The sequence below is a fragment of the Clytia hemisphaerica genome, unplaced genomic scaffold (genome assembly GCF_902728285.1).
Source record: "Clytia hemisphaerica strain Z4C2 unplaced genomic scaffold, Clytia hemisphaerica genome assembly, whole genome shotgun sequence".
NCBI lineage: Eukaryota > Metazoa > Cnidaria > Hydrozoa > Leptothecata > Clytiidae > Clytia > Clytia hemisphaerica.
This window is the reverse complement of record NW_027104271.1, coordinates 398,421-422,201: the sequence shown is the minus strand read 5'-3', so window position 1 is coordinate 422,201 and position 23,781 is coordinate 398,421. Positions and strand designations below refer to the sequence as shown.

General features: G+C 34.6%; 1 protein-coding gene across 2 annotated transcripts in view; it reads left to right on the top strand.

Annotated features, from left to right (window-relative positions):
- Positions 1–23,101, top strand: part of LOC136816686 (activin receptor type-1-like) — a 34,938-nt gene extending 11,837 nt beyond the window's left edge. Inside the window, exons 2-7 of one of the 2 annotated variants that reach the window (XM_067073012.1) lie at positions 954–1,008; positions 13,613–13,971; positions 14,317–14,503; positions 19,517–20,473; positions 20,839–20,969; positions 22,064–23,101. In XM_067073012.1, coding sequence (XP_066929113.1) covers positions 13,657–13,971; positions 14,317–14,503; positions 19,517–20,473; positions 20,839–20,969; positions 22,064–22,414 — 1,941 coding nt within the window. In that variant the 5' untranslated portion in view covers positions 954–1,008; positions 13,613–13,656 and the 3' untranslated portion in view covers positions 22,415–23,101. Of the gene's footprint in view, positions 1–953; positions 1,009–13,245; positions 13,357–13,612; positions 13,972–14,316; positions 14,504–19,516; positions 20,474–20,838; positions 20,970–22,063 lie in introns of those variants that run through there. The other variant, XM_067073011.1, reaches the window with a different exon arrangement.
- Positions 23,102–23,781: the final 680 nt, after the last annotated feature.

Sequence of the window (23,781 nt, the reverse complement as noted above, 5' to 3'; positions counted from 1 at the left end):
GATTTCGTTTGGCATGTAAGAGGAAGCCCTAGAACAAACCTTCGCCTAGTTCGAAAATCTAGGACAAAGACCAAAACAACGTCTTCTCTTCTGTCCATATCTTCTGACGACTGGACGACAGATGAAGAATTAGACAATTTATAAATCTAAAATTATTTCGTAGAGGTCAATAGACCTGTGAAATATAATTCTATGAATAAAAATAAAATTTGCAGCATTCAGATTAACGACCTTCTGTGTTTTGAAAATTATAATTTTTGTAAAACCATGATCAGTACAAAGGTACTTCCCAAAATTCTAAATAATAGCCCTGGAATAGTATTGAAATAATATACGGATCCAGTTTCAGAAAAACAAAAATTAATTCCTATTTTTGGTGTGAGAAAGCATTGTTTCTGTATCAAAAATAATTTGCAGGTTCAATGGCCAAAAATACCAAATGCTAGCATGAATCCACCATTATGGATTCTTGTCCAGAATATTTTTGGATTTTACTTAGCTCATTATACTTTAAAAAACGGTCCAGGGTGAAACGAGTTGGAAGTTTCTAGCATCTAAAGTTTTTTTTGTCCTGAAACTCTGTCCAATACATTTTGTCTTTAATTATAAGTTTAATTCGACCTTTTTTTTAAAAAACGAGGATGTTCAATTTCCTTTGAAAATACGGGAATCAATTTCTTTCGAAAATACAACGTAGCATACATATTCTTCTTGTAAACGTTTTTCTTTAACGATGTGTAAAGATAAAACGTTGACGAGATATGAAAAACGAGAAAGAGAGAAATAGCCAGACGGTTTTTTGCGTCTGTCTCTTCGAACAAGCCAGGTCTTATGACAATCCGGCTCTTATAAGTCGATTAATATCATAATTTGTCTCTCACTTTCTCTCTATCTTTTTATTAGTACAGTTTTGTAGAAAAATTCGTAACAAGTGATTTTTTATTTTATTTCAGAATCTCCAATTTGTTGGTTAGCTACACATTGAGATCACAACACTACTACTTCAAGGTAAGCTTTCCTTTCTTTTTTTACGTGTTAAAGTTATTTACTTAATGACTTAAATTTTGATGATTTTCGAAGCATTTCTATTGTCAGCTATTTTCCCTTGAAATATCATGTATATCTTGGTATAATTTAGTTTTTAGAAAGATTATAGTAATTTAAAATGTTTGAAAAAGTTGTATGTAACGGGATAAAGCTGAATGACCATAACTTGTAAGCGTTTCAGAAGACCAAAAGTCTTTATTTTAAAGGTTTTCCTAATTTCCATATCGTATGATGGAGGTTCCGACCCTGACTTTTTGGTTTCGTTGTATCATTATATCACAGTAAATCTATCCTAAACTCACTCCTTTTCATTGGGCTATTCCACGAATAGTCTGTACGCCCTATGTTGAGGAGGTATGACGTCCAGGGTGGTCTGGAAAATAAAAAACCCAGGAGGCTACCTTTTAAAAAAATACAAATTCTTTCTGGATTAACCCACTGCTTTTTGTTTATAAAGAGTAGACACAGTTTTAACATCCCTGTCTCACAGCCCCGGTGGAATATTTTCCCATAGTGGGGATAAAAATTCCGATGGAAATCCCAATGAGAATAGAAATGGTATTGTTCCAAGCTAAAATAATCCAGTGGGAATGGTCTTGGAATGCATTTTTCTCTTTGAAGCTGAAATTGTGGGTATATCTCCTACAGGGGATTAAATTTTGACCACATTTTCCAGTGGGTTGGGGGCCAACCGGGTCTGTGACACAGGAGTGTGTTTAAGGCAGTGGTATATGTAATTTTTCTCTTTGATGTGAGTTTGATTTGAACTGCATTCTCATCTATTCCCTTGCTTTAAAACTGGCATATTCTTTTCCATTTACCCCAATGCTATACCAATCTTTATTTATAATTTAAAATAATGTATGGCCAAAAATCAGAGGCAGGTGTCTTTCTGAACCGCACTTGGTAAGGCCAATTAAAATGCATATCTTTTTGAACAACAAGAAATGGTTGCCAGTTTTTATCAAATGAAAGTGTCCATGTCTCCATGTAAAAGCTTTCACTCGATGGCCATTTTCTCCATAATATCAACCATTTCATTGCACTTTAACTTCTTGATTTAATATCTTTCCTGTTAAAACATTTTTTATCTGCACGAATTTTTTACAAGAACAAACTGTATAAGAACATAAGGCTTCGTTGACCAAAATGCTGAGGACAAGTCTTAAGAACAAGTTAAGAACACATTATTTTAAGGCTTCGCGGACTCAAAAACACCTGATTTCTTAGGAAAATGGGTAAAAATGGTAACAAAATGGCTGAAATAAGAACATATTATATCAAGAACATTTTAGGCTTACAACCCACAAAGTTAAGAAAATCTGAAATTTTGGATGTTCTTATAAAAAAACTCTTATCTACTTGCGAAATCATGGTGTGTCTTTTACTGATGGAAAAACTCTTGGTCTTATTATGAAATGTAGTGTAGGGCCATGAGGAAGTTTCATTGTACTTAAAATAGAAATTGATAAGATTTAAGGGGTGAGAATTCAGGCATGTAAAATAAGTGAGATAATCTGCTTGTTATGATTTTACCAATGACATTAAAGACCTCTTTATGATGCGGGGTTTTTGTGTTCAACGTGCATTTGGTTCATACAAAGTTGGTTAAGTCTCCCCATGTTTTCAAAACATGTACATTGTAAGCCAGCAAAATATTTTTCAAACGTTCAAATGTTTTGAGTAGTTGAATAATTTGCTTGATGGAACGATGCATCATTTTATGGTTTGCTGACTTGACAGTTGTAGAAGTTTTATTTCCTTTCCTATCTCACTTCCGAGGGTCTTCTTCCGGTTAATGACAGCGAATCGAGAGGTGCTAAAGTGTGTTTGTTTGTCCGAAATTCGAGCGGAATTCTGTTGCCCTCTTTTATGGCTGAGTGCTTGTGGTAAAGGGTTGTATTGACACTTTCGTTGCCAACTACGATTATACTCGTAGTAGAGAGGTCAAAATACTGGTAGTACTTCAAAGGGCCATAACTTTTGATACCAAGACTTTTCTTATTGCATTTTTGAAATCTACATGAAATTCTGCGTCGATTGATATAAACTTTGAATGCATTTGACCCAAAACTTCACAGGAGCCTCTGAAAGTATTGAAAGAAACTTCAAGTATGGTCGAATTTTTTATTTCTGAATGTGGCTTGGCAGTTAACGTGTAGATGTTTTTTTCCCCTTGACTTGGGCGAGTAATTTTCATATACACGGGGTAGAGTCACTCAGTTTTGTAATACTCGGTATTAAAGCCTTCCTCAAAAACTTAAATTTTTAATACCATGAAAAGGGTCTCAGTATTAACACTTTAAGATCTTTACATAAAGAATTCGAAAATCATATATATCTTCAATTTTACCCGTATATTGATAAATCAATTTGATAAGAGTTGACCGCGAATGCCATTTTAGGGAAGCTAGTGCTCCCCATGCTTCTCATTATGAATAAACATGATCCGCACCGTTTAATTGGAATTAGGAAGAAGTCTAGCTGGATCATATGACCATATGAGTGCCCCACCCGCCCCGCGCTCCCCATGCTTCTCACTATGGATAAACATGATCCGTACCGCTTAATTGGAATTAGGAAGAAGTTTAGCTGGATCATATGACCATATGAGTGCCCCACCCGCCCCGTGCTCCTCCTTCTTCTCACTATGAATAAACATGATCCGTACCGCTTAATTGGAATTAGGAAGAAGTTTTAGTTGGAACATGGTTTTATGAAGGAGAAATTTTCCTTCGGTTTTTATCTATAATCTGTTTTTTTAATTTCCGTCGCACCTCCCTGTCATTTGATGTTAATCTACACGCAATACTGATCCTTTATTTTACATGTTAAATATGCCATCAAGATGCTACCTCCCCCTAACAACTCCATGCTCCTTCGTGCTTTTGTATACTGTAGTTATATGTAGTATGACCAAGTTAATGAAATTTCCAGAGCAGAACTGTCAAAAAATTTAATTTTCCATCCTTAATTTTTTTTTTGTGTTACTGTCTGAGATTGAGTGTAGAGAAATGTGAGTGATGTTTGTAGAACGTCACTCTAACATATCCTATTCGTTCCTTCGAACAAAAAGTTAATGTTTGTTTTGCTGAGATGATCATCTCTTGGTAAATCAATATTTTCATTGAACCTTTTTTTGTGTGTGACTTTCTACCTAATGACGTTGGTAGTGATTTGTCAGGAGAATTTGTCAGTTTTTCGTTAAGACGTGGGATTCTTTAGGACTTGATATTTTTATTCTTATGACATTCTAGGAGAGGTAGAATAGCATGGTATTGTAATTTCTCTTTGCATGTATGCTTGAAAAATGTTTTATGTTTTTCTGTGACAGAAGTAAGCCTTCCTGTCAAGTTTCTTGTGAATGAGAAAAGTGATTTTCGCACCATCACTCTGGTTTTATCATTATTTTTTTTTCATTGCAAGAAAAAAATGTTATGTCACTATTTTTCCATGAATTGATGGACAGCCTCGTTTACATGTCATTGGAAAGGCTTGAATGAGGGACAGAGAAAGAGTGAAATGGAACCGAGTCTAGATTCGTTGATCACGATCGTCGTGTTTCGTTTTGGGTCCTAATCCTTCTTTTACTTTGGAGGAGTCTCATTATACGATTATGAACTAAAAAGATAGAAGGAATGAGATTTTTGTATGAAGTAAGGGAAGGTGTGGTTTTTTTGGAGAAGGCACCACATACAGTACACACCTGCCCTTCATATTGTGTCTGTTTCTTTTTTGCTGTACAAAGTATGTTGAAAGGAATCCCATAACACTAATGAAATTACCCATACTGACACCATGGAAAAACGATCGTGGCAGATTGAATGTATTCTCAGTGGTATTTCTTTCATTTAGAAATTGATAAGAGGGAAAGTGAAGTGAATGTCATTTCGTTTTATGTGTAGAGGGTTGGGGGAGGGATCGAACTACAAAACGTTCAAACCAGCTGGTTTCATCATTAACAATCATCTTTCAAATTATTTCTTTTTTTTCTTCTCTTGTAGTCGTCTTTTTTGGTATCATGCGTTCGATGCATACTGTTAGTGCATATTTTGTACGTTGTAGGTTTGACTCTTTTTTATGTGTTTTGGGTATGAGGTTCCTTAGAAATGGCAAACAAATTGTTTCTTGGTGAAGAACTTTTTTATAACATAAAGGAATCAAAAATGAAATTATGAAATATATATATCAATAGATGCTCAATTTTGGATTCGGACAAGGTTTTTTTTTTGAGAGATGCAAACGATAGGCCTTAAGAGCTGAGTTTGAACATTTAAACTGAATCTGGCGCAACTTTTTTTAGCATTTCTGTTTATAAGATAGCACCAAGTGTATTATTTTACCCCCCCCCCTCCTATTAAGAGATTTTGAAACTATTTAATGCTCGTAACATTTCTGTGGGAAAATATACAAGATTGTTGTATGAAGATAAAGTTTCCAGTTGGTTTAAAGTCGTTTAAAGTTCTCCATTTACTTAACACGCCTCTCTTTCTCACTCTGATAGTTAATTAGTATTAGTTTAATTGAAGGTCAATTAATTGGCGGTATCACAAATTGGTGATCTATCACATATAATGGATTGTTCATTATTGACTCAGTACACGCTTTTTTATATAAGAATAATACTATAAGTATATTAATGATGAAATTGGCCAAAAATTTAAGAATATCACTATCATGGAATTTGGCAATTGAACCTTAGAATGCCACTTTTAGAGCATTTTCAATTTTAAATTGCCAATTACTACCAAGTAAAGCTCACTACTTTCACAAAAATTGCCATTTTATGTTTTTAACACGTGTATTAAACGTATAAATCTAGTCTGAATTAGGGTACTAATTAACCCAAGAATGGTGTAAGAACATTTTAGGACAATTTTCCCTAGAAAGTAAAGAATATCCATCATGAAATGAAAAAACACCATTCTTATAAAAAAAATTGTGTACATGTTTTCTTCCATTTTGTGCTTTTTCATAAAAAAAAGTTGAAAGAGAACCGAAGGACACTTCACACTTAGTTGACATATTTCTAAATACTTGATTAATCTGAAACCATCCTACCCATCCTGCTCCGTCAAAATTGTATTATTTTCATATCATTACGCTGACTCGAAAAATTCCAAAAAATATTTTCTCAATTTGATAATTTACGAAAGTTTCGAAATATTTATCATAATATAATGTGTAAGAAGCGGGGAAAAAATCCGTGTCATTCTGATAGTTTTGGTGATTTTGTTTACACAAAGCTTACAAAGATCTCAGGGTCAAGAGGCTTTTCTTGCGTTTTTTTGTTGTTCAATCCTCTTGTTGCTGTGTAGTGTGTCGTTTTATTTGAACAAAATTTTTTTGTGCCCTCGTTTGTTGATGATGATATGATTTCTTTGAAGAAAAATGTTCGTGATTTTTTTTTGAAGCAGTGTGTGATGACAGAAGATGTTAAATTGCGAAAGAAGAATTGTTTTATTGAGATGTCAAATGGTGGTTGTTTCATGATACTCTAGGATAGTTTTGATATGTGGTATCGTCTGAACTCTTTGTTTTAAATGATCATGTTTTAGGTACAATCTGGGGTCCAAGTTGACTGTTTAGAATGAATTTTTCATTTTTATGATTTTTTGAACGAACTATTTTGGGGCAGTGGTAAATGATATGTAATAGTAAATGGTTTGAATAACCGCTGCACGTCCCAAATTTTTGAGGCCTTCAGACGTTCTTAACTTTTTTTGTTTTGAGCCTAAAAATGTTCTTAACATGTTCTTATTTTCACTATTCTGTGAGTATTTTTGTCAATTTTTCTAAGAAATTGGGTGTTTGGAATCCGCAAAGCCTTAAAATGTTCTTAACTTGTTCTTATTATTCTGGCCATCGAAGCCTTATATGTTCTTATATAGTTTGTTCTATAAAATCGACGTGTACTACACTGTAGTCTATTACAGTTGAATTCTGAGCTATCAACCTTTGTGTATTACATGCACTCATAATTCCATTTCATCATGGATATTCGTAACCTTTTTGGGGGAAAATGATCCTTATAATGGCAGTGTCAGGTTCAGATACCATGAAATCCTATGATAGTGGTATTCTTAACATATTCCTAATTTTTTGGCCAATCGTCATTATCATCATATGGATATAATATCATAAAGAGTGCATTCTTACATATTTCTAACTCTTATAGAGTACATTCTTATAATAAAGCGTGTATACTTTTTTTGTCTGAATCGCAGACCTCTACAAAAACCCAAGCAACGCAGGTAGTATATAGTGGATAGTGGATGCCATCAGCCTACTTAGATTTCTTTACAGTGAGTTTTATTGGGGAAGTTTAAGGTTGCATTTTCTATTCTTTACAAGCCTCTTTTATTTGTGGAAGTTGAAATTGTTCTTAGTGTCAACATTTTGAAGTTGAATAAGTTTCAAGTTGGTTCACGTGTTGCAAAAGTAAACGAAACATATCTTAAGTTTCATCCGAACAAACGGAAAGAAGAAGAAAATTGAGTGCTCAAATATTATATGAAGTGTTTCATGTTCCTCCATCACATGGTTTCAAGAAGTACACGTTTTTTATAAGAACATCCATAATTTTTCAAGCCTTCGGATGTTCTTAACTTTTTAAGTTTTAAATATTTTAAGCTTAAAGTTATTGAAGTGTTCTTATTTTCACCATTTTGTGAGTGTTTTAGTGCGACTTCCTGAGAAATAGGGTGTTTTGGAGCCTGCGAAGTCTTTAAAATGTTCTTAACTTGTTCTTAGATATTCTGACCTTTGAGCCGAAGCCTCGTGTTCTTATATAGTTTGTTCTTATAAATAACGTGTTCACATTTGTAAAAGAAAAGTTTCTTTTTGATTTTCACTTCTTCTCCGCCCTTCGTTCAACCTCCCTTATATATCGTGTGTCAAAACTCTTCCAGTCATCTGGAGGTCATCGAATTTCACCATCCTTTCAAACAGTTTCTTTTTGTCTGTGGACAGTGAGAGGAGGGTCTAAAAACTTTATTAAAAGTGTGTAAGTAGAGAAGTGTTTAGATGTCGATTTGTTTTGTTGAAAGAAAGTTGTCAACACCTTCTCATACAGAAAAATACGATCCCATCACTATTTAATAATCTTTTTATCACTTCCCCAATCCAATAACTATGAAGACCTGCTTTTACTGTCGTGAAACTTTTACCTTGTCAAGCCATTTAGAAAGAGCTGTGCAACACTTTATTTTTAATCTTCCGTTACACGTTTTTTTTAAGAACATCCAAATTTTTGAAGCCTTTGGATGTTCTTAAATCTTTTTCAGTTTCAAACCTAAAAATGTTCTTTTAAACATGTTCTTATTTTGACCATTTTGTGGGTATTTTTGACCATTTTCCTAACAGATATGGTGTTTTTGAGTCCACATGTTTTTGAGTCCACAAAGCCTTAAAATGTTCTTAACATTTTGGTTACCGAAGCCTTATGTTCTTATATAGCTTGTTCTTTTAAAAACGTGTATTCGACTTTTGACATCCAAAATCTGTTGAAATAGGTCGACCCTTGAGGGTTAATGCTCTTAAAAGTTTTGAAAGTTGTTTTTCTTATGGTTATTAATCTGGATGGTTTCCCTACGGGATTACCTCCCCAATCCTTCCAAAGTATATATTTATTCTTTAATGGTGATGATAATATTGACCATCTTCTTACAGAGAAATAATTCTCGGCTATCTGTATTATGGAGATAATAACATGTTTAAGGGTTTATATATTCGCCACTGCAACGATTTGATTTACACGAAAGGTTTTTTAGGGAATGTTGAGTGACAAAATTGACGTCAATTTTTTTATGAATTCCGTTTTTTCTTAATAAGGACTGAGATTGTTTTCCTCAAGAAGTGAGTGTTGATTTATTATCCTTATGGGGATAATGATTGTAAAAAAAGGTATTGAGTAAGAATCATCCTTCAATGTAGGTCGTTTGTTGTGTTTTGCCAAAAGTACTTCATCCCTTTGACGTATGTTTTCATTTCGACTCATCAGAAGTTGTTTTTTGTCAAAAAAAAGCACTTCAACCCGTTTAGGCACGCTTTTCAACCGTATTTTTGTGTGATACACGCTTTTTTATTATAAGAGCAAACTATATAAGAACATAAGGCCAAAATATTAAGAATAAGTTAAGAACATTTTGAGGCTTTTAAGACTCTAAAACTCCCGATTTCTTAGGAAAATGGACAAAAATATTCACCAAACGGGGAAAATAAGAACATTTTAAGAACATTTTTAGGTTTAAAAAACAGAAAGTTAAAAACATCCAAAGGCTTCAAAAAAATTTTGGATATTCTTATAAAGAAAGCGTGTATGGGAAGGTTCACTTCACACGATGTCAAAAAATGGGTCAATATTTGAAAATGTGACCGCTGCCTGATTTTTCCTTTTAATATTTACCGGTAAAATTTTTTTTCATTAAAAAAGGCGTTGACTTGTCTGTCAGAGATGTCAATCAAAGTTTTACAAAGGTCGTTTCATGGAGTGACAAGTGCCCTTCGTTTTCAAGAACTTTTTAATGAACAAATCTGTCCCAGTTTGTCCTCTGACTAGCCATCATTGTTTTTATCTTCTGGAAGATTACTTTTGTTCCATTTCTTGGACATTTAAAGAGTGATCGAAAATAGACCCGGTTAAATAATCATATTCAAAAAGTGAAAATGTATTTTCTCTTAAATTAATCAGAAATGAATTCTTTCGGCCCACCACCTAACGAAGTCACACATTGTGTACCTTTTACGGTATTTTAATACTTTCACGCTGTGTCATTTTCAATGAAGAGATGTAGAAAACAACTTTCCTGATCTTCATATGTGTTCCCTACATAATATTTGAAGCGTGTAAGGGCGAAAAAACAAAGACCAAAAAGTATAAATAGTAATCATTCTTTCGTTCTTTCATAAGAAAAAGTTTTTTTTCTAGGAAAATCATCTTCCTGGGATGGAAAGGCAATGGTTTCACGCCGAGCCTTTTTGTTGAAGGTAGACAGGGATATGAATGAGAGAGGGTAGGAGATAGGGGTCTTATTTGTCAATAGCTAGACCCATTACTTATTCACCTCCTAGTAGGTTCAAAGGATTCGTTTTTTAGGAAAAATTTTTCATTCATCAATTTGGGCCTTTTTTACATGATGCAATAACAAGGGAGCAGGGATATGGGTATATTTTTAGCAGAAAACTGACGCCTTTTGCGGTGTGTGGAAAGTTGTTTTGATTTCAGATAGTTTCGTTAAGTGGATCCTCAAAAATGCTTTCCTGCTTTATATACCATTTTGATGGCATCTCCTCTTTTCATCTCTGAAAGTTATGTCGTGGAGGAAGGAGGATGAAACAGACCGCTGTTGTGAGAAAGGGGGTATGGGTACAAGTTGCTTGGATTGATGAGCTCCTCTTTTTGTCATAACTTCTTCGATTTCTTAAATAAATCTGTTCAAACATGGTAGAAAAGGATAGTTAGGTAAAAAAATGTGACCTTTTCATAAAACATTGACATTGTTTCATTTTTAGTTGGCAGCTCTGTTTAAATTGAAACCTGATTTTGTTGAATGGCATTTCTTTTGAGATGAAATCTACGTTTTCTTTTCGTATTTCGTTCGTGTCTCTTTCAATTTATTTGTTGTCAGTGAAACTTAATTGAAAGGGGGGAGAGTGATGCAGGAGTGTGTTTTTTTTTTCATAAAAAGGCCTAACATGAGGCATAATTCACTCATTTTCAACATCATTGATCTATTAATAATATTTGGAACAACAATTTACTTTTCAAGCTCTTCTCTTTCTCTTTCACTACCATTCTCAATACTGCTGGTGCTTCACTATGGTTTGTTAGTGAATGTGGGAGGAATGTTTTTTGTGTGTTTTCACTGATTTTTAGAACGGGGATGATGGCGGTAATAATCCTTCGTTAGAGTGCTAATGATCTATCTTTAAGTCGATTAAATGTTCGCTTCTCAAAAGGGAATCAGTTTGAGGCCTATAACCAGATTAGCCTGATTGTCATTTTTATGAAAGTAGCCTGTATAACAAACAGCTTAAAATCTCTGTTTCTTCGGGATAACAGGTTCAAAAAAAAAAAGGTGAGCTTTAATCCAACTGAGATAAAACTATTATAAGGTATGACCTTTTTTCTCTATAATGTATAGACAGATAAAAAGTCTTCTTATGTGAAAATAAAGACCCCTGCTAATGCAAAGAAATAAAACATTTTTCTTATTTCATTTCGTTTGGTTTGGTTTCACAAAGATGAGTAGTACATGTGTTGCTTGTGTGAGGGTGTTCGTTGCTTCGTTGTGTCCTGTGTATAGTTTTTTGTCGCCTTTTTCCATGTATAGATCGAAAATATTATATATAGTTAATATTTTCACTATAGAACTTTTTTTTAGTATTTGCTTGCAAAGTTTTTAATATAAAAAGAAGTTTTTTTTGTTTTGTATGTATTTCCCTTTTCTTTTTCGATTCTTCAAACAAAGTTTAGTATTTTTTTGTGTTTTTGAAACTTGCTTCGTTCGTTCTACAAATAGCTGTTTTTATAAGTTTTTCTTTTTATGGAAAGGAAGAGATCAATGGTGTATTGCTTTGGTTTGGTCTCTGTACAATTCCCTCAAAGCTCAAACAGGAGAAAAAAGTTCATTTCTTTCGAACGAATTTCATTTTTCACACATCTTGGCAATCATAACAATTTGAGGGATAGATAATGAAAATAATATAATATAACACCGTCTTACATGATAAAGTTTTCATATTTTTCGTCAAAAAGGGAAAGTAAAAAATAAAATGAGGGAAGTTGGGTTTTTTCTTCACCAAAGTATTTTGTGTGAGGTTTATGAAGAAGAGATAAGCTTTGGAAATGAAGGATTTGAATTAGATAATCGGATTGCGAGAGTAATTGATACTGTGTAGTGTGGGTTTTGTCTCTTGATTACATATTGCCAGGGCTTGCACGTTTTTTACAAGAACTAACTTTATAAGAACATAAAGGCCTCGATGGTCAAGATATTAAGAACAAGACGAGAACATTTTAAGGCTTTACGATTTCTAAACACCAGATTTCTTAGGAAAATGGGCAAAAATACTTACAAAGTGGTGAAAATAAGAACACGTATAGAACATTTTTAGGCCTAAGACTCAAAAGACTAAGCACATCCGAAGGCTTCAAAACTTTTTGATGTTCTTATAAAAAAACGTGTACCAGGGGATGGAAAGGATGTTTTTCGGTGATGTTTTAGGGAAAATTTACTGCCTACGCATTGACTTTTTTAAACTTTAGTCTTATTTTATTCTTTCTCTAATTCGGGAACATGACGATCCGCCATTCGAATCTTTCTCTAATTCGAAGAATATTCTTAGTCCCTTGACGAGGCTTGACCATCGAGTTAGAGAGAGTCTACTTCAACTCTGATTATGTGAAAGCTATCATACACGTTTTTTTTTTATAAGAACGTCAAAAATTTTCGAATCCTTCGGATGTTCTTAGTTTTTTGGATTTGAAGCCTAAAAATGTTCTTAAAATGTTCTTATTTTCAGCATTTTTTGAGCATTTTGATGTAATTTTTTAAGAAAATGCATGTTTTTAAGTCTCCAAAGCCTTAGAATGTTCTTAGAATGTTCTTAAATTTTTGGGCCTCGAAGCCTTATGTTCTTATATAGTTTGTTCTTATAAAAAAAAAACGTGTATTTGACAGAATAATAAACTTTATTCAAATCTTAACTACATCTGTATAATACTTGTTAAAAGCAGCCATATTAAGGGTACACGCTTTTTTTTTTCATAAGAACATCCAGATTTTTTAAGGCCTTTCGGAAGTTCTTATTTTTTGTTCAGCTTTAAGCCTAAAAATGTTCTCCAAATGTTCTTAACATATTCTTAAGATTTTGGTCATCAAAACCTTATGTTCTTTTATATAGTTTGCTCTAATAAAAAAAACGTTATGTTTGTTTTCGGTGAGCTGAAGTTTTGTTATCGGTAAAACTTTCTTCAATGTTCGTTTACGCCTTTTCATCTTTGAGAAGATTTTTCGTTTTTCGTAAACTTTTCAAAAACGTCACGAAGAAGGTGTTAAAAAGAGCAGATCGGCCTCATGAATATCTCATCTTTTGAATAGAATATCAAAAAACTTTATTTTCCACTTTGATGGATATTCTATGTTCTATTTGCCGCCTTGATATATTCAGGAATAATTGTTGGATATTCAACTCCATATTACTTTTCATTTCAGCTAGATCATAGAATATTATTTTACTAGTTAGAAAAATTCCAAAAAAAAACGAAAATGCCTGGGTCCTTTCAGACTCTAGGTTTTTTACCAGGTAACATTTTATTTTGTTTCTTTTTCTTTACATTGACCAAGCAATTCTCGATATTCATGACGTAATCTTTTATACAGAAACACCCGAAAAACACTGGGCGTTTCTCACCAGTTTTGAATTTAAATAATGAAACTTGTGGCAAACGCCTTGTTTTTTTGCATGTTTCCGGGTATAAAAGATACGTCATGAATATCATGAAAAAAATCATCGGTTTTATGACGTAATATTTTCAACACTCTTCTTATCTTTTCTTTAGCTCACAAATTTAACGTTTCCCAACTGTCTAAAGATTTGAAGAATATGTCAATGGAGGACATACATCGTCTTATCAACCAGACTGGATTTCGTAAAAGACCCTCCCCGACAACAAGTCCTGAGAAAATCGAAATAACCGCCCCAACTCAGAAAATGAACGCCACAACTTTACCACCCACCCATCCGACTTTACCGCCCACCCATGCGCCCTTGAAACCCATCAAATGCTACTGTTCATCTTGCAAAAACAGCAACCACACATGTACTGCTTACAACGGCTGCCATTCAGCAATCAAATACCACAAATATGACGGTGAAGTGTTGGACAAGTGGACAGGATGCATACCCGGTGGCCCCAACGTAAGACGAACACCGTATTATTGTAACAGTTGACTCTCAACTGTTTGAACTTTGTCTGTGCAAATCTTTATGAAATTTCAACTTTCTCTTAGTTCAAGTTTAGAGTCAAGGAGAAAAGCTTTATTCTTCGCAAATTTCTTCAAATAAAATCTCTGTTCAGAATATAAAAATGCTACGTACAATTAATTCTGTTTAGGTATATAGTTTGGTTTATTAGTTTGGTTATTAGTTTGGTTACAAAAATGACTGCTCTCTGCTATTTTCTATTGTCAGGTCCTTTTTGCCCAAAGAAAGTGACAGCTGTTTAAAAGTGATATTTCTTGTGTTAAAAATTCTATTTTATAGGACTACGACCATTTTGTTGCAGCCGGTTTTTGTGGGATCGGTCACGCAGTGGATCTCCGCCATGAAGGAAAAGTGGCGTCACATACAAGCGGACCCGCAGGTCATCGTAAATTTTACAATTGTGTGACAACGCGATGTTGTTATGGCAACTATTGCAATACCGTTTGGCCAGAGTACCACGAACAATGTAAGTTGAGATTTTGTACTCATTTCTTGAAGGCATACTTGGGTTATGTATGCCAAGTTGATGGTTCTACATCTGCAATTTGAGCTTTACTAAGCCTTCGCTCATATATCATTCTCTCTCAATCCGGCTGATAATCGAAGTATCGATTGACACAGATTGACGTCAAATTAGCTTAGCAAAGCTCAAATTGCAGATGTACAACGATAAACTCGGTATACATTCACTCACCATCTGGATAAGGCTATCAACCATTCTGTCGATTGGTAGTGTGAATGTTTTGATTACATCGCAGGGTCGGTCTTAGGGGTAGGCTAGGTAGGCTAGGTAGGCTGAAGCCTTCTTGAAATTTCCACTAAAATAGTAAATCTCCATCTGAGATGGTTTTTCTAGAATGAAAATTCCAATTTTCATTATTTCATTCAACTAAGTTTACTGGCTGAAAATCCCTTTTTTAAAGAAACTATGTACACCTGACGATAGCGCTACTTCCCTTTAAACCGATTTCAACCCGATTTCCACCCGATTTTCCCGCGATTTTTCTTGTAAACTCGCCTGCGAGTTGCTTGGGGAGGTTGGCGAGTAAAATTTCTAGGCAAATTCGAGTTGAGCCTCTCTGTTATGGTCAAAGTAGTTATTTTCGATAAAGAAAATAACACTTCTCTAGTTGCAGTTAGCGGTAAAAAAATCGCCTTTGCCCATAGAAGGAGGCTCATTGAAAACGAAAGTGAAATAAAAACAAATCCAATTTTATAGGGGGCACGTGAATGATGTTCACTTTTTATGATAAGACAGAATTTTTATTGATGTTGGATTGAGATGGAAATGTTACCGTTAGACTAGACAGTGCAGGGATCGAATTAGCGTATCGCATTTCGCAATTCGCGATGCGTTTTTGGATTACTTACAAGCTAAAAATTGAAAATTAATCCATTTTAGGATACAAAATCATGCTTATCAAAAATTGCGATGCACTTTCTATCCCTTATTTCGATGCCTGCAGTGTAAGAAATAATCAACTTGAACCTGCTTAGATTTTATATGGAATTTCATTTAGTGGATAGATGGATGCATGGGTGAGAATTACTTCACCAGCCAAACAAAATATTGTAGTTGCAGAGTAATTTGCCGATAGGGATGATTATGGATTTAATGGATAAGGATCTTCGTGGGTTCTATTTTACAGATGGATAAACTAGTCAGAGATTCTCACAGTTTAATGTGTTTTAAGATTGGGAACTAAGACTTCAGTAGTTTTCAACTTAGGATGAAATTCAGGGGATTTTTCTCACTGTGTATCGATAATACTTTTCTTATACTTCCTGTAGGATTTTTTTATTCCAGCAGGGCTATATCACAAAAGTGTAGCTTGTCTATTTCTTTGTTTTCGACTTTCGTAAGAAAGTTTTTAAGGGAATAAATTCCTATTTGTCCGCTACTTTGTACTAACGACTATAACCAGTCAAGTTAAAGTCTAGTGTCCAGTTCGGCTAAAACTATAACTATACGGGGTTCAGCAAAATCAAAACAAATATTTCTCTACGCACAAAACGTATTTTTCCCCTCATAGCCATAAAAAACATAACATAAACGTAATATATCGCTTTTGAGTAAATTTTGGAAATTCTTGTTCGAACAAACAAAAGAACTTCTCATTCAATTATATAATTTGCTCCTATAAGGTACAGGTGTCTCGTTTTTTATAAGAAAGTAAAAAAAAAGAAGACACTTATGGAAGACAAATTACAAGAAACAGAAAGCAAAATCAAATTTCTTATAATATTCTACAAAACGTGCCATGTTATCTTTTGCTTTTGGCTGTCGAAAAATTTTATAAGCCCTTAGAAAACCTTTATCTGCTTATGATCTTTGACAACCATAAGTTTTCTTATAATGATATATGGGCTTTTCAAAAAGTCTTTATTGTGCTACTCTTTTGACAAAAAAAAAAGTTCAAGGGGGTTTTAAACGATTCCTGAAATCAACTCTTTGGAAAAGTTTTACGTGCCATTGACAAAGATAGACGAAGAATGGGGTCTGGAAATATTTTAGACTCTTGAATTCATTTAATTTCTATGCTAGAACATGTATCTTTCATATTTCAAACTAGTCATTTTTTGTAAAAAAAATCTTAGTCATTATCATTTCCAAAAAGTCGTTTAACGTTCATATATTCAAGATAAAAATTGTTTAAATAAGAAAATCGGGGAAAATATCGGGGTAATGAAGAAAAATCGGGGAAATCGGGGAAATCGGTAATCATGAACTGAAATTAAGCCTATCCCATGAAAATTCCTGGATCCGTCCCTGCATCGAAACGGGCTGTGTAGTTTGAATTCCAAACACTTCCCGTAGAGTTTCATAGTGTCCTTCAGGGTCTCTCTTATTCAAGAATAAATGGAAAGGATGGTTGTTTTTAAACCATAATATTAATAAAACTAAGCATTATGCTATATCATCTCATAAAACCAGATATTTTTCAATTTTGAATTGATTTTGATGAGCTCCCCCCCATGCCTAGAATGAAAATTTTCCATCCCCCCCCCTCATTTTCCCCCACCCTGGCTTCAAAAAAAATTCTTTCCCCCCTATACGTCCTTTTGACCTCAAAACCCATTTTGGGGGAGGACACTATGAGGGAAACGTGGTGATAGACTTTACCTTCACTGATACTTTGGTTTTGTCCATAAGTTAGTTGTTCCCCACTAACGGACTAAGGGAGCGGTCATAAAGTATCTACTAGAGGGGGGTGGAGGATATTTTGAAAAATCCAAAAAAAATTTCGCACCCCCCCTAAGCCCTCAAAAAAAAATTCGAACCCCCCCTCATAAGGCCCAATATTTTTTCGCACCCCCCCCCAAACTAAGAAAATCTTTACGTGAAAAAGAATTCATCCAGATGCGGTACAAAGAGTATTATTTGTTTGTATGACAGTTTTTTATGTCAAAATAAGGTAAGGGAGATAGTAGTTTAGCCCTGTTAAGTTAAAGTATAACAGGGTTAAGACAAGAATCATCAAGTGGTTTTCTCTGAGCTTCTGTAAAATTTGGAAAAAACTACGGCTTATTTTCCCCAGTAGCGACCTGGCTTAATTTTCTGGGGGTGCAAACTATGAAATTGGCGCCCCTGGTATTTTCTGTCCTTACTTGCGCCCTCCATTATTAAGTGAAAATATTAAACTGTAAGAGCAGTATGGTTGAAAGTAACGCCCGGAATCTTTGAGTCAAGAAACTTGGAATTTGTTTTTTGTAATTTGAAATGTTAAGGTGTTTTGACATTAGCAGATGCTAAGGAGGCGCAACGATGGTTTGCGCCGACGGGCGAAAATTTCAATATTTTTCACCACCATTTTAGCTAAAAGACACTTCGTTTTGACAAATTTCTTTTAAGAAGTACTTTTTCAAACCACCCTGATGAGCTGTGAGAGCCACTAATCTACTTCCGTCGCCTAGCTCAATGTTACAAACCAAAAGGGCAAGGCGATGATGCCCAAATAATGCCATTAGGAAATGTACATATATCCAATAAGATAAATTATGAGTTGTCGGCCGTAAGGCCGAAAAATTTTTGAAATCTTGAAACGTTAAACTATGAAATTAGACTTCCTACATTTTCTCTTGAGTTTCCCAAAAAAATTTGGAACCCCCCCTAAGCCCTAAAAAAAATTTTGGAACCCCCCCCCTAAGCCCTCGAAAAAAATTTCGAACCCCCCCCCCCTAGAATCCTCCACCCCCCCTAGTAGATACTTTATGACCGCTCCCTAAACCAAAGTATCATAAGGCTAAGTATTTATAAGGCTTCGCAAATAACTCAAATTTCCAATTGGCTTTTCTCTCGTAGCAGGATTAGGTTTATAACATATTTTTAAGTACACGTTTTTTTTATTAGAACACCTAAAATTTGGCTGAGCCTGGATGTGCTTATTTTTTTAGCAATTTTTAGTCTAAAGTCTGTTCACGATAAGTGTGCACTCTTTTTTCTTTTACCTATAGCTTTTGAAGGAATTCTTCAATCTTTATAAATTTGGTATCGTTGGAGAGATATTTGTGAGTGGAACAATTTGAAATAAAAAAGTCTTTAAAAAAATTCTTAAAACGAAGATGAAAATGAAGAAGAAAAAAATGAAGATCTTGTAGAAAAGTGCTATAACTTTCATTTTTATTGGAGAGATTTTTTGATCTTAGGAGATTATCACTGTGAAGAAATTTCACTAAAATATTTATTCAAGATAAAGTTATGATACAAAGTTTATAAGTGATTGACCCCAAAAAACAGCAGAAAACAGGAGAAAACAGCGTTTTTAGACGTCAATCAGCTTATAACTTTGTTTGATATCTTTTGACTGAATGATTATTTTTGAGAAATTTTTTCACAGTGATGACGTTCGATGATCAAGGATTCGCTTCAGTGAAAATGATAGTTATAGCACTTTTCTACAAGATCTTCATCTTTTTCTTCTTCATTTTCATCTTCATTTTTAACATTTTTTTATCGATTTTTTTATTCCAAATTATTCCACTCACTAATATCTTTCCAATGATACCAAATTTATAAAGATTAAAGAATTCCTTCAAAAGTTATAGGTAAATGAAAAAAGAGTGCACACTTATCGTGAATAGACTTTAGAATGTTCTTAAGTGCATTCTTAATTTTTCAGACTACTCTAACTTCATAATATCATGCAAAATAAATAGCACTTAAAATTGGCAATATTTGGACAATATTTGACTCTCGATTTTAGAAAATCCATCCCTAACTTTGGTTAAAGCTGCTTGAAAAGAGGGAAAAATTGTAGTTTCTTGTCATTTTTTTCCAAACTGAGGCTGGGCATGTTCTTACGATGTTCTTAATTTTTCGACGAATTTCAGCCTGAATGTTCTTATGAACTGGGTTCTAATTAAATAAAACTTCTAAATTCGTTATCTTTCTGGAATGAAAATCCTACTTTTTTTAGTAATAATAAATACACAAATGACTATACATCAATTGTAATATTAACGTTCTTTCCACACTAAGGTAAACCTCCTTTGACACCATCACCACTCCCGTCCACAACGAGCCGTTCGAACGTGATGTTAAGTATCATCACACCTGTGGCAGCCGTCATCTTCCTTCTCCTCCTGCTCATCGCTGGTTTCAAGTTATGGCAGAAAAAGAAAATTAAACTTTCCAAAACGAAACAATGCAAAGAAGAACGATACGATTTGACCACATTGATGGCTATCCCGCTTGGTGATGATTCATTGAGACAGTTGAACGTAGAGAGAAGCTGCATGTCTTCCGGGTCAGGCCTGCCGTTCCTCGTTCAACGCACGGTCGCCCGCCAAATCGAACTGAAGGATTTGATTGGTAAAGGGCGGTATGGCGAGGTGTGGCGTGGAACATGGCAGAGTGACTCGGTTGCCGTTAAAATCTTCAATTCACGTGATGAGGAGAGCTGGAAACGAGAGACGGATGTTTACAACACAGTTCTCTTACGTCATGATAACATCTTGGGATACTTAGGATCAGACATCGCCACGCGGAACGGAGTTACAGAGATGTGGCTCATCACTCATTTTCATGTTCACGGTGCTCTGTATGATTACCTGAATGTAAACGCTTTAGATCTCCAACAAATGTTGATCTTTGCACAATCAGCGGCCGCAGGGTTGGCTCATCTTCACGCAGAAATAAACGGACAGCAAGGAAAGCCAGCGATCGCTCACAGAGACATTAAAACGAAAAACATTTTAGTGAAAACGAATGGACAATGTTGTTTAAGTGATTTAGGTCTTGCTGTTCTTCACAAAACATCAGAGAATAAACTAGACATTAATACACAGAACTATCGTGTAGGCACCAAAAGGTATATGGCTCCTGAGGTGTTAGATGAAACAATTTCGCGGACAAATTTCGAAGCCTTTAAAGCGGCTGATATTTATTCGTTCGGCCTTGTGTTGTGGGAAATTGCACGAAGAACCGAAATTGATGGTAAGAACCTCACTCATGGCTTAAAACTCAGTGAATATTGATATCCTAATCATTTTTGTCGACACCCCTCACTTTCAGTTGAACAGACTGATTGCTAACCTTGTCACAACATACAGTCTCTAATTCGAATCTCTATTATTCGAATCTTTCTGTAATTCGAACTAAAATATTGGTCTCCTGAGCTGGAAAGTGGTTTAAAGTATTCTCTGTAATTCAAAACTTTCTCTAATTGAAATGGAAATTTAAAAAAACCCTAAGGTGGTCGACATTACACCTCTTTGACGTAGGGGATGTAGACTGTTTCTGGGATAGCCCATTCAGCGGATAACGATAGAAACACTCAAAAGACATTTTCTTTGTTGTAGGTGTTGTGGAGGATTACCAACCACCGTTTTATGATGTTCTACCACCCGATCCTCCTTTTGATTTTGTCAAGAAAGTTGTGTTAGATGACAACTATCGTCCCCAGATCCCCTCCACGTGGACGCAACACGAGGTTTGTAAAGTCCTTCCTTTGCGCCTGCTCCAGGGTCGTATCCAATGAGCTTTTTATAAAACCTAGAGGCAGTTTCTTTAACCTTTCTTAGGCAAGAAAAAGTAAAGCCTTAAAAAATGCGCCGTATTTTTGACGACAGATTGAATCTAGCAATTCCTTTGTTTACGATTTATATCTTTTTCGAAATTTAGTGGTAAATTTTAGTTTCAATCTGTCATTTGTGTAAAAACCATGCGAGCCGCTCAAGGACGCGCAACTTTGGTAGGATTTGTTGGCTACTTCATTGCTCTAATAGTACATAGTTATGACGACAAATTCGTTGAGTTGAGAGTTGACCTATTTCGAGTAGTGCTACCAGAGGAATGTAAAGAGGTGGAAAAACAGCTTCTGGAAAACAATGGAAAAACGGCTCGTCATATACCAGGTCTCTTGCCCTTAAGGGAGTTTATGTCGAGTAAAAAGGTTTATTTTGTTGTCGCTATAAAAAATCTGCATAATTAGCGTGTTGTGACAAAATTCTTTTGTTTCAAGCCTGATTATGCGCAAACTTTTAGGGCTTATATTTTGGGTACATCTCTCCTATACGAAAAGGTACATATATCTTTTTGCTCAGAATTTCCTAGCGATTCTACTGATATAACCGCATCATGACCGCACCATAATATGGAAAGCTAGAGCTCGAGAAAATTATAACTTCATCTTGATTTTACTCGACTTCTGACAGTTTTACAAGAACCAATTTAATATCATTGCGTTAAGAATTTCTTTTGCTATACATTGGTAAAAATATTGCTCCTTATTCTTAAAAATTGAACTAGTAATCGGCAAAAAAGGAAAAACAAATTTTCATTTTTATCGTCAAATCATGTAGAAACCGTCCGATTTGTATGGCGAGCCGTCTTTTCTGGACTTTCATTTAATGACCTAATCAACGTTTTTACAATAGAATTTTCAATAGAAGTGATCGTTGAACTTTGAGTAATCAGAAAAGCTGTTTTTCCATCTCTTTACATTCCTCTGGTGCTACCAATAGGGTAAGATGGTTCAGGATTTAAATTTTTAATCCAAACTTAATACTACTTAATTGAATTCAGGTGTTATCGAGATACGTGAAGGTGATGGTGGAATGTTGGTATGGCCTCCCCTCCGCTCGCTTGAAAAGCCAACGTGTGAAGAAAAATTTGAACACATTACTGAGTAAGGTTGCATGCCATCCCAACAGTAAATCATTGATCAAAGAACCACAGACTGTTTGTTTCGATTTCAATAATCGCGGTAACGAACTCTTAACGAGCGGCACCTACCGCTCAAATACAACGGGTGGCGCCACCCAAAGCACCATGGTAACAGATCATTCTCTCTCTTTGAATATTAACGAGCCTTCACTGAAGGAAGTGATCGAACCATCAGCTTGTGAAAGCGATCAACTTTTATTACCTAAATAATTTTTTACACGTTTTTTTATACATAGCATACGCTCTTTTGTTTTATCTAACTTTAAATTCTTTTACATAGGCGAATGATAAAAAAATTTTTGTTTCCGGAATGCGGGTGAAGGAAAAAAGTTATCATGCGGCCGGCCGGGAAATATTTTTTTTTTGCTATTTTTGATCATTTATGGCTCATTGAAATAGAGTTTAAGAATAACTTTTATGTATAAACACAGCATAAATTATGCCCTAAATTACAACAAGTACGGACTACTAACGAACGAAAGTTTGCGGCCGGGTCAGAAAAAATTCTTTTTTCACCCGGCCGGTTTCCGGAAACAAGAAATTTTTTTTGTTTCGCCATATACTTGAAATTTATTTTGTGGTTATTGGCGGTATCTTACTCTGTTGCTTCGCTTTAAAATTAGAAATAAGATATTTCGTCAAATATATTTCCTCAATCTCTGAGTTGGAATGCAACTTTTTGTCATACATATCAATGAAGAGTGGATTTGTTTTCAGTTATACCCAATAGCGCCATTCCACTCTCTATAAAAATGAAATAAATCATACTTTCCAATAAAAAAATGTCACGTGTCACTGTACAGCTTGAAATGATGTTTTTAAAAAATTGTTTTTTGTAAATATTTAGATGTATCATAATTTTATTAATACCACTGTCAATAGCAGAAATATTTTTACGACTTTAAAAGAAAGCTTTTTCTCGCCTGGTTTATCCTTCCGTAGTACCATCCCGGGATGGGGGTAAAGGTTTGCGAGGTGATGGGTTTGTCTCATTTGAAAGGTACACGTGGTTTTTTTATAAGAACATCCAAAAATTTTGCAGCCTATTTCGATGTTTCTTAACATGTTCTTATTTTCACCATTTTGAAATTATTTTTGTCTAATTTTGGTGTTTTAGAGCCTTAAGATGTTCTTAACTTGTTCTTATCTTTGTGGCCATCAAACCTTATGCTGTTATGTAGCTTGTTCTTATAAAAAACGTGTAAGTTGGTAGATATTCCCTTGACTCAGAACACTAAACTCGAGTATTATTCTTTTTAAAATTTATACTGCTTGCTTCGACCCCTAATCCAAAGCTGTTAAAACGGACATTATTTGGTTCTGCAGTTTATGACTTATAACCCGATGAAGGATAGACTAGTAACCACGTCGTTGTATTTAACATTAGAGACATCTTTCAGCACAAGGGAAATTTTATTAAGTTCTAGCGAAATTTGAAGAAAAGTCTTCATCGTGATTTTCGCGAAATCTGCCCACTATTAGTAATCGCACGGTACTGAATACATTTTTCTCGTTTGTAATATTTTCCGGGCTTTCAGGCGAGGAAAATATAGAAAACTTTGAACGAGAAAAATATA